The sequence below is a fragment of the Rhinolophus hipposideros genome (assembly GCF_964194185.1).
Source record: "Rhinolophus hipposideros genome assembly, chromosome: 18".
NCBI classification, from domain to species: domain Eukaryota; kingdom Metazoa; phylum Chordata; class Mammalia; order Chiroptera; family Rhinolophidae; genus Rhinolophus; species Rhinolophus hipposideros.
Window position 1 is genome coordinate 494313 of NC_138064.1, and position 11573 is coordinate 505885.

The following is an 11573-nucleotide window of genomic DNA, read 5'->3' on the forward strand; positions in this document are numbered from 1 at the left end:
AAAACTCCTTGGGGAGGGGTCTTCAGTAAACTGAGTGTAAAGGGGCTTCTGAGATGAAGACTGGGGACCATGGCTGGCATCTACAGACACAACTTTATTTTACCTGTAACACTGAGGTAAGACTGGCCCAATGTACTCCCTAAGAAGTCAGTTATGATGATGAACCATGAGGGAAGTTTCTCCACACCCACTCGAAATGGTAAGGCCGAAAAGCCAGTAGAATAGGAAGAAACTAAGGAAAGTGACAAGGGGCCTGTCTGGAACTGAACCAAAGCATGAAGCTCATTTGCTGCTTTGATTTACTCTGCAGACTGCTTACTAACTAGAAAAAGGTTATGGGGACCCAGAGGTTCTAGAACGGGCTATTGTTCAGATGAAACGTGCAATGGCTCGGAAGTCATTTCAGTGGGAAGTCAGCCAATTCCAGGCCGACGTGAGCCTCAGCAGATGGTGTGTGGCCTTTCCCTCCCCACCCCCAGGTAATTCCTCAAATTAGACACCAGCACAAGATGGTCTCTTTTCCGCATACTTTATTTGTTACAAACATACAATTTTTAAATATAGACTGTAAAACTCCATTTGCAAAAGTCTGCTATTGTAAGGAGTACACACCAGCAGTAAGGATTCTTAAACTTTCTCTGTGAGTTTTTTCTGTCAGTTTTGCTAGTTAGTGGTAAATACGGGACCGCCACTTAGAGACCTGTCTGAAGCTTCTGGCCGTATTCACATTGCTCTTCTTAAGAAGCCCTGCTCGTCTGGACACTGACCCATGTGAGCTGCAACCTCCAGGCAGTGGGATCAACAGCCCATGAGACTCTGCTTTCAACAGTCTCTAGGAAGTGTGATTCTGAATGGGTTTGTTTGAATTGCCCATGCAGCTGTTTGTTAAAGTGCATTCTTCTTTTAAAAATAGGAGGAATAATCTTTACTCTTTAACCAAGGTACTTAAAAAAATGAACTTTTTGGTCTCTCAGCAGATATTCCCAAACTGATCCTATCACTACAAATTTCAGTGTTCTATTTACAAATATTTGTAGGGTTACAGGTGGAGGGGACCTTATAAAATTAAAGGTGCGGCTTCTCTTGAAGCAGAAATCAGTCCTACTAATTCACATATAGGACACACTTGGTTTACAACACAAGTATGTGGTATTTACAGACCGAGACAACCCAAAACCGCCGTAAAGTAACCTCCGGCCCAAACTCTACTTGTCCACATACATCAGAAACTGTCTCCTGCTACAGAGATCTGCTTTGACATCATTGAAATCACAGCTATGGGTTCTCCACTGGGAAGACATCCACCCCACCCTAGAGCGAAGCCTCAGTCTGAGAAAGCCCTGGGAGGTGGCTGGTGGGCAGATTCCTACAGAATGGAAAGTGTTATCTGGAAACACCTCAGGAGACAGGTGGATTTTAAAAAAAGATCGTGGAAAAACATCTGCATGAAGGTGCAAAAGGAAGAATAAATCCCTATTACTTTTTCAAGAACTTTAGAAAAAAAGAAGTCCAAATCCACTAATAATCTTAATTATTATCCAAATATTGATAATCGTTGAAAAAATTCAAATATACTTGCCTGCCACCATAACATGCAAAACTGTCGCCTTTGTGAATGTGCTCTGCATTCATTTAAAACCAGTTTCTGGCCTGGCCCATCCATTAACTTCTAGGAATCCAGAGCTTCTGTACAGAGGTGACAGGTGGTCTGGGAGAAAAGGGTTTATGCTTCACATCTGAACAGTTTATAAGGAAACTCCCAAATTCCTACACACAAATGTGCTTAGTGATACCGTAAAATCCTGTTTTTATCAATTTTCTTAGGACTCTCCCTGCGGTTATACGTCGCTGAAAAAGTAATTTTAAAAGGGAAAAAATGTACTACTTGCCATGCAATTTCCAAATATACAGACTTGTGAACCAGCCTGCTGCTGCGACAGGGTAAGACTGGGGATGAGTCTGTCTCTAAGAAGGAAGAGATGGTCTAACTTAGTTGTCTTCACAGACTTAGCCGTGGAAGTTATTGAAGGTAGGATAAAAAAGACAGACTGTCTTTTGCAATATGCTCATGGACAATGAACTTGGACAGATCTATCGCTTTCTCTCCAACAATCCACGTGTCTTCATGCGAGAGATGTGCCCAGCCCTCTTCTCCACGTCGAGGGCGATTTTACATATGACACAGGCAAAGTGAGACTTGCTCCACGACCCAAAGTCTCATGTTAACTACACCGACAGTCTCTCTTTTATCAAACCTTTTGTTAGAATCACCTGTAGAAATAAATGGTAACATTTGAGCTTCAAATAAAGCTCTGTCCTCCCTTTACTAGAAGTCCTACTGAGCAGCGAAACTACAACATGGCATTTGCTGTTGTTTTAACAGGGCGTTACCTCTCCCAACTGGAATGTCTAATTCAAAAGGCATGAGTCAGATTTTCAAGTGAGAAGTAAAACAATAAAGGTGATTACACTGATGGCATATTCCCTATTTCATTAGGAAATATAACATACATTCATAAAGGTCTTACGTGGATAGACATACAGATATCAGTTGGAAATTACTTAAGTTTTCATGATGCAATTTTATTATTTTCTAAGTTTAATTTTCAGTACTGACAACCGGACCGCATTTGTTAACATGAGTCTGTTAAATGCATTGGTAATGAAACTAAGTTTTAAGACTGAGGACTGGGAATGGTGACTTTAAATAGGAAATAGGAAAGCTAGCTGTATCAATAGAACCATTCAGGGGGCTGCTCCTGCGAGCTCTCGACACTCCTTGGGTCTGACATTTGAAAATTAATGACTGTTTTTATAGATTAAAAACGGGAAATGAAGTTACAATCTGCCAATTCTACCTTATATTTGGAATTTCAAACGGGGCATCAACATTTTTTGTTTTTAAGGTAAATGTGGTTCTTTTCTACAATCCCCTCCCCCTCCACCATCCACCTGCCCCACCCACACACCCATTATTATCCAGTTTATTCAATGGGAATAGTGACTGTTCAGGAAGATAGCTAATTGGCTTACAGGACTCTAACACCAACCTTGAAAACTGATCAGCTCACTCATTGACTCTCAGCACTGTTGACAAAAAAAAAAAAAAAGTTGCCTTAAGGCTCGAGGGAAAGTAACTACACTGTGAATGCAGCACTGTCACTCTCCAGTCACTGGAAGCCAGCAAAATGCATTCTGGATCAATAGTACAAACTTTCTAATTTGCAATGAGCCATACTCTTCCTACCAGTCAGAACAATCTTCACAAGCAGCTTATCTACGGGGCCCAAGGAACCACGATCCATGTCACACAGATTACACGTCTCTCATGATCAAAAAGTGCTTATCTTGAGAAAAGTGTTAGGGTTAAAATGACAACATACAACGTAAGGTCACTCCACATGTTCTCAATGAAGTACAAAATGGGAAAGAAGCAAAAAAAGATGGGAGGCTTTGCTCTCTGAACAAGCCTCATGCACGTGACTCAGGGTGTACTAAAATGAAAACTGCTTTTTAAGAGTTAACGGTGGGATTTTTACACCACTATATATATTCTACAACCTGAGCTTGAACACCAAAGCAGTGAACTTTGTACTTATCAGAGCAATTCTGATACTTCCTAAAAATAGAAGACAACTCAATTGGATTACTAACTCCAGGATCCAAACATTACATTTCCCCAATCAATAAGGAGACACATTAGACACTAAGAGTGCTGCAGACGACTCGGCAACGAGTCATTTTTACAAAGTCCCTTCTCTCCTCCCCCTTCTCCCCGATCAAGGCCACACTATTTGCAAATGAATATCTACTGAGAGATCGCTTGTACACTGGACAAAGTATCATAATCGGGTTCAAATGAAAACAGAATCTACAGTGAAGAATACTTATGTGCATGGCTTACACACTCAAGCTTCTTAATTTCGTTCACCTCAAGAACAAGGTAGACGCAAATGAACTGTCACCTTTTAATACCTTGTGCAGATCATTCTACCCCCTGTAAAGCCAGTCAAGGTCATTTAACAAAGCGTCCTCAGCAACTTGAGCGCCTGAGGTGTGCAGCCGTTTACAGACCACTCAATATGAGGGCACTACTATAACCGCCTCTCTTGCCCACAACCCTGCATTTTCAGATAAGACAGAAGAATTGTTTTGATTTGAGAAAATTGAAGCTTGAATCTCTTAAGAGACCTGCAATTTACTGCAAAGTGATCAAGAGGCAACAGAAGGAAGCAGAAGGTTAACGGCTGCCCACACTGGAAGCCTCTCAATCATTTTGCGGTAAACAATTATGGAAAGTGACCTGACAAGCAGCCGTGTGACTATCACAGCGCCAGTCATTGTACCATCTACACGCCTCCCACAGTAACATAGGGTGTCTGGGTTTTGGTTTGGTTTTCGCTTTGATTTTTGGTGCCATGCAGATTTACACTGTGTTCGGTGCGGCATATGCACTGACAACTTCCTCTGCTGACTAGAACTACCATTCTACTCGAATGACAGGTAGGGACAATAGAAACCAGAAGGGATCCTGGGATCTCGTCACAGAGTTTTGCTCTTTCAATTCTGTTCCTAAAATTGGACTTCTCACTTCTGTAACTGCAGCAGTTTGAAAAAGGAACATTCCACCAATTATTGGAGAAGAATTTTACTTCCCTACTTCTCAGGAATATGACAATTTTGAACATGTCATTAGCTGGGATGTTTGCCAAGGTCAAAATACAAGCCCTAAATCACTGTTCACAGCAGTGGTTGAAAACACTACATTTTCTGCCTGGATTTAACAACAATCATTTCCTTTAATAAGCCATATTTACAACCGAATTCTCCAAGATGGCCCGTTAATATCGCCTCGTTTAACAGAACACATCAGAAGTGCAGTCTCTGTGCTTTGCAGACTTCTATTGTCCCTAGTGACTGGAATGAGGATCAGTGAAATGCTACATCAGTCCTCAGCCCTCCTGCAGTGGGAAGAGAGGCCATCGACCGCCCCTGCAGGAGAAACAAACCTCTGAGATTGGTTAAGACTTAAAACCCACCACTATGACATTTATTTACCACTGACTCTTACATAGGCAGGTCAAAATTTTAATATAAATTACTTTTCCAACACATAGCTTATGCATTCTTTGCTCCTTTTTTCGGAGGATTCTCCAATTGATATCTAAAGATTTACATATGATATATTACTGTTCTATGGTCTAATGACTAAGAAAACTTCTCTGGTAACCAAAGCTGATTCCATATATGGCAGTGTTCTTGGCATATACTCTATACGCCTCAGACCACTTCCACATTCTTTCTATTCAGCTAATTATAGCTTAGTAGCCACTGGTAAGGATTGTGAAGACCCTGTCATTTCTACAGAATAGAAAGGCAAGGCTAGTTACTGCAATTCAGCCAGACAAAAAGAAAAGAAAAAAGAATAAACCAACCCCTTGAAAAGGAGAGGTACTGCACCTTTGCAAAACTGAACCGGCTCACTGCCGCTGAGCAACAGGACCACCGCTGAAGCAAGAAAGCAAATTGGTCTACACAGGAATTGTACATGGTTTGAAAATGAAGAAGTTATAGCAGCCAACTAACTGCTGCAACCTTAATTCTCATTGCTGCCTCAGAGTTTGAAACTTAAACAGTTTCTGCAAACCTAATGCTAGTTTCTCAGCTCCTCTACTAAAACTATTCAGGGTTTTGTTCTCCGCAGCAAAGAAATAAACACTCAAACACATAGGTAAATACAGCAGGACATTATTGAAAACAGCTGCCTTGTGGTACAAAATACAGTACAAGTATATGGATGTCATTAAAACATCGAAAATACTATTGCTCCCATACAATTTAGGAAACATTCTTTGCAACGGAGAAAAATTTTTTAAAAAGAAAAGCTTTAAAAAAAAATCTGTTTAAAAAGTCTACTGTGGACGATGAGTAGAGAAATAGTCTGAAAAGGGCACCGATGTTTGTGGCTCTTCCACTTAAAAAAAAAAAAAATCTAAGATTAACAGTATTCTGAATCATAGTCTAATTTTTAAAAAAATCTAATTTTATATACACAATTATTTCCCTCCCTCTCAGCCACAATGCATGAAAATGACCTTTTTGTATATTACTTATTTCCCAATAAATACAAAAAGATTGTATATATTGAATAATACCAAAATAAGATAATAAAAAGGGTATGCAATAAATTAAAAGGCAGCTCAAATAAAGGGCAGTCATGCAGTTAAAAAAAATACTAAGATTGTGGAGGTGGGTTACTTGCCTCCTGGTTGAGAAGGTGTCGCACAAAGCATACCTGAAACTTTGGAAAGAACATTAGCTCCCATTCGACTCAAAGTGAAAGTTACCTAGGTCTGTGACATTTCTAGGAATGAATACCTTTCCATGGGGTGGGATTAACTTGATTAGTAAAAACCATTTCTACTGAAAATCCAGTTAAAATATAGAAGAGGCGATCCTTGAAAACCCCAACTTTTATTCTTGAAAGACAGCTGGATAACCCGGCAAAAGACAGTTTGTTGAAATTTCAAGATGGTATAAAAATGCTTCCAGGAGATAGTCAGCACATTCGCGTTCACTCCGGCTCCATGCAGATGGATTTCAGCTTCCAAAGGGCGCGTTGCTGGAATCGCGCATCCATCATCTGCCAACTTTGATTGTGAGGTACTGATACAGTGGATCAAGTTCTTAAAAATTTATTTTAAAAAGAATAAATGATGCTGGAATTCTGGACCTGAGGATCTTTAGTATCTGAACAAATCCACAGATTCAACTGAAGGTAGAGGAAGACTTCAGTTTTGGTTACTTCCAACTTTTCTGTAAGGATGTATATTCCATTAAAGCTCAGGCTTGTAGCCACACTGTTCCTTTTTCAAGTTTTGTGGTTTAAAATCCAGCCAACCAGTGGCCAAAACAGCCGAATTAGCCACAATTCACTGGCTCACACCGTGGAGCCACAGGGATCTGGCTATCATTCATACCTAAGCCAGTTCTTGGTAATGATCTCCCTGTTTAGAGATCATGGGAAGAACTTTAGTGAGCAGCAACCAGTCCACTCAAACAGTTTTTTTCCTTGTGCTTTATGCCTGATTTTTCCTTGTGCCTATCTCAGCAACCCCCAATGTAAAACTGCTCTTTAATTTTCAAGAATTTTTGCCAACTTTTAAAATATTTTAGTAACAGATTCTAGTTCAAGGACTGACACCTGAACCCATCTGCAGCCTGGAAAACAATTCTGCGAAGACAAGACATGGGCCAGGGTCCAGGTAGCGTGCAAAACCATTCTGAATAAAATAGATACAATTTGTTGCTGTGTTCCCCAGTGACTTCTTGAATTCCTATTCTGCCCTGGCCGTGATGATTTCAAGTTGCATTCCTTTTCATGAAACCTGTACCCTCAGAACCAGTAACTGCAAAGGCCTCTCTCATCAAGAATTCCATGAAGGTCTAGATCCAAAATGCTCATTTCAAAGGAGGTGAAGGGATAGACACTGCAACAGTGAGGTCTGATGACATCTTTCCACCAAGTTCCCAAGTGCAACACATACTCAGCTGTTATCAAGGGGTACGGGCACCTCAGAGGTGTTCCTTGGGGACCGGTGTGGTGTGCGAGGACCTGTCCCGGCCAGGGCTCTCCTGATGGGTTTAGGAACCTCGGCTGGGAAGCAACAGAAGCTGACACTAATTGCTCAGCGGAAGAGAGCCGCTGTGTCCTGTCTTCGCAGGTCGCTGTCAGTTCCTTGCAACTTCCCTGCTTTTCTCTAATGGTTCGTGAGTGTTGTCTTATGGTTATTTCTCATCATCAACTACATTGTTTTAGATGTTGTCTTCTCCCCGTGGGGCCTCCCCTGCTCCCCGGCAGGTGTCTCACTGGGGATGAGCAGGAAGAGGAGCTCTTCAGCTGGGGGGGCTGGGGGACGGAGGCGGGGTGGGGGGCCCGTGGGGGAAGCGGCAAGTCTCAATCCTCATCGCCCTCCTCACCCTCAGACTCGTCTCCGCCGCGTCGCTCATAAAGCTTATCCCTCTGCCGCTCCTGGATCTCCTTCATCTCATCCGCATACCGGCAAAAGGCGCCGCCGAACTTGCCCCAGGCCTTGAAGGGAACGGTGATGGCGTTGCGGTAGGACGGCTTCACCTCGCTCACGCGCAGGAACACGCCGTACTTGTTGCAACCCACGTCGAAGAAGAAGCGCTTCGAGTCCACGGTGATGGAAGTGCCCTCCGGGAGCTCCCCGTACAGGCCGCCGCCCGGGCCCCCCGCGCCGCCGCCCGGGCCGCCCGCCAGCTCGTCGTCGTCGCCGCCGTAGTCGTCGATGAGCTTGGCCAGCGCGTCGCGGAACTCGATGAGGCCCTGCGCCGGCAGCGCGATGGTCTGGCCGCTCTGCAGGCCGCCGGGCGCGGGGCCGCCGCCGCGCGTCACCGTCTGGCGGATGCGCAGGAAGCGGCCGCGCTGGTTCTCCTTGAGGTCCAGGTAGTACTTGCGGTTCTCGCGCACCAGGAACTCGCTCTTGAGCGCGCGCCGCGGCCCGCCGCCCTCCTCGGCCGCCGCCGCCGCCACCTGCTCGGGGCTGCTGGGGCCCAGCTGCGCGTAGTGCTCGATGAAGTCGCCCAGGTAGTCGCGGAATTCGGCGGCCACGGCCATGGACAGCGTGAGGCGGCTCTTGGAGCCGCCCGCGCCCACCTCGGCGATCTTGAGGAAGCGGCCCTTGGCGTTCTGCTTCACGTCCAGGTAGAAGCGCTTGTTCTGGATGTCCAGCCGCTTCGAGGCCAGCTCCTGCGTCTCCTGCTCGCCGCCGCCGCGGGACGCGGGCTGGAAGCCGCCGGGCCCGCCGCTGCCGCCGCGCTCGCTGCCGCTGTCGCCGTCCGCCATCTTCTCGGCCGCCGCGCCCTGGCTGCCGCCCGCCGCCCGCCGCGCTCGCGTGCCCGCCCTCTGCCCTGCGGCTCGCTCTCCGGGGCCCCCCAGCCTCGCCGCCGGCCCGCTCACGCGCTCCCGCCGCTCATAGCCGGCCGCCGCCGCCGCCCCCCATCGCCCCCGCGCTCCGCCCCGCCACTTCCGCCCGGCCCGCGTCCGCTTCCGGCGCGCGCCTGCGTGACGCCACCCGCCACGCCCACCGCGTCCGGGCTGCCGGAAGCACCGCCCTCCGCGGCGGCGGGGCGCAGGGCAGTGACGTCACGGCGGAGAAGGGCGGAGTGGGAAGGCCGCAGGGACCGTGGGGATGACGGGAGCGCTGCGTGTGCTCGTGGTTCGGGTTTTACGGATGTGCCCAAACTCGTCGAAGTGTGGGCTTTAAATAAGTGCATTTATGGTACACGAAGTTATACCTCCGCGCAGTTACTGTTAGAGAGAGGCATTCAAGGGGGGACGACGTCGGGGTCTTCTGCCCTCAAATGAAACAAAACTAACCCGCTAGCGTTGCTGGGTAGTAATCCGTGAATCGTGTTTAGCAGGGCACCTAAGTTACGGTGAGTGCGCAGTAGTGTGCGCTCGGCTTTAGTTCACAGAAGACACCGTGCCCGGAACATACACGGTAACGTCGCTGTCACTGTCATTATCACATCCTCGGAACAAAGTGGGAAAGGCCTGAACTAAGACGGGAGGGAGGCACTCCAGGAAGGCCGTGACTCCCCCTGAAACCTGGTACAGGCACGGACCACCATTTACACGTCAACTCAGGAGAATACGTGTTTCACGTGTCGTACCGCATGGAGAAACGGACGCGTTACAGAAGTGAAAACTACGGCTTTCTGTGAGGGGAGAGCCACTCGTCCTGGATCTGAGTCCCATACTCACTCCCAAGACCCTGTGTGATCTTGGGCAGTTGAGTGAATCTGTTTGCTCATTTGTTAAATGGGAATAATAGCACCTGTCTCCGGGGGTGTTCTAAGAATCACATACGATCAAATGAATGGCAAAGACCTTAACCCGCACAGGCACCAGGAGGACGGGGGAAGGAGGAGCTCTCGCGACCTAGGTCGTCAGGAGAACCGTGCAGGACAAACTGTTGCCCGCGAGGCGCTGTGGCTGTAACAACCCCTCCCCTTAACGTCCTCTCCCTCTCTGGGAAAGGGATTACTGCTTCTTTGCTTTTCTTCTTCACGTGACTCGCCGCGGGTGCTCGTACTGGATTGCAGTAGTTTCCTTTTTCCCCCAGTAAATCCTTTTTGCTGACAGAATGCCTAGTCAATTTTGTTTTATAGTTGATAAGTGGGATAAAGCATATAAAGAATATAACCTGACTCAGAGGAAGCTTTCCCTGAGTATTAATCACCTCGTCTCCTGTTTCATAAAAAGACCCGGTAAGATTATTTCTGTAGTTCATAAGCCTGATGATTGGCTGTTCACTCTATTGGGGGTGTTCATCGCCCTCAAACACCTTGTGATGACATGGGCACATTACCCATCTGATGTGAAAAGAAAGGCCCAATCAAACAAAATTAGAACACTAGCTATCCGCCAAACACAGGAGAATCCAGGGGAAGGCATGAAATTTTGGGGCCTTGGACATTTCAATCTTGAAGAGGATTTGGACATTTTGAATCCCAAGGGAAGGAATGCGATGTCAGGTATCACGTGGCCTTCATGAAGGCTATCCATGAGCTCCTTCTATAATTTCTTGTTAACCAAACCACTTCCCTGCATGGGGACCCCAACATTCACTTTATGGCAAGGACTCTCTACCCCTCTGTTCATTTCTTATCAGTTTGCTTTTAAGGAATCAAGTTCTATTTTAGAGTTAGATTTATTGTGTGAAGATTAATAAACAGAAACATTCTTTACATTGGAGTGGGGAAGGCCTGTATGGGGAGCTCTCCTGCCCTACCCCTCATCATCAATTATCCCAACCTGGAAGAGCCATACTTTCCATTTCCAACAGGAAGATGTTTTTCTACCTTACTCCAGCAGGAAGAAGGAGGATCTTCTTGCCCTGCAACCACTCAGCCAATGAAAATCCACTATACTTCTAACTCCCAGTTTCCCCCAATGGACTGTTTGTTTACAACAGACGCTCTGAACTTCTTTTTCCTCCATAAAAGAACATTCCTCTCCTTTATTCTTTGGACTTGCTGGTGATTTACCTGCCTTTAGACTGCATGTCCCAAGTTGCAATTCTTTGTTGTTCCCAAAGAAACCCATGTTACTGGAGAAATAGCTGGCTATTTTTTCAAGGTCAGCAATTGCTTTGTTTCCTTTGAAATTTCATTCTTTGCTTTTAAGTTTAGAATCTTCTACCCGCTCAAATATTCATTCAATAGTCGCATATTTTTTCAGACTTTTTACTGTTTGATGTTTAATATATGTGATTATACCATATACTTATATTTAACTCTAGTTTATCTGGAATACTCTGTGGTGTGTGGTATGAAGTGAAGGATCTAAAAAATTTCCTTCAAATGACCAATTGTCTCAGTACTATTTATTGAATAACCCTTTAAGCACAGATCACAACAGGTGGAGATGGGTGTAGGTTATTCTGGGCAGAGGGAACATTTGTTCCCAGATGGCTAGAAGTCTAGTTTAGCTGGAGCCCAGGATTTGTGAGGAGGGGGTGGTGAACAGAGTGGAAGCAGCGAGA

The 11573-nt window shown here is 45.7% G+C and overlaps 1 protein-coding gene across 1 annotated transcript; it reads right to left on the bottom strand.

Annotated features, from left to right (window-relative positions):
* Positions 1-513: 513 nt before the first annotated feature.
* PURB (purine rich element binding protein B) lies at positions 514-11251 on the bottom strand. The gene has a single exon (XM_081079750.1). The coding sequence runs from the start codon at positions 8867-8869 to the stop codon at positions 7958-7960; it is 912 nt and encodes a 303-aa protein (XP_080935876.1). The 5' UTR covers positions 8870-11251; the 3' UTR covers positions 514-7957.
* Positions 11252-11573: the final 322 nt, after the last annotated feature.

Excerpts from the sequence above, each read along its gene's own strand:
- PURB (XM_081079750.1), bottom strand. The coding sequence starts at position 8,869 with ATGGCGGACGGCGACAGCGGCAGCGAGCGCGGCGGCAGCGGCGGGCCC.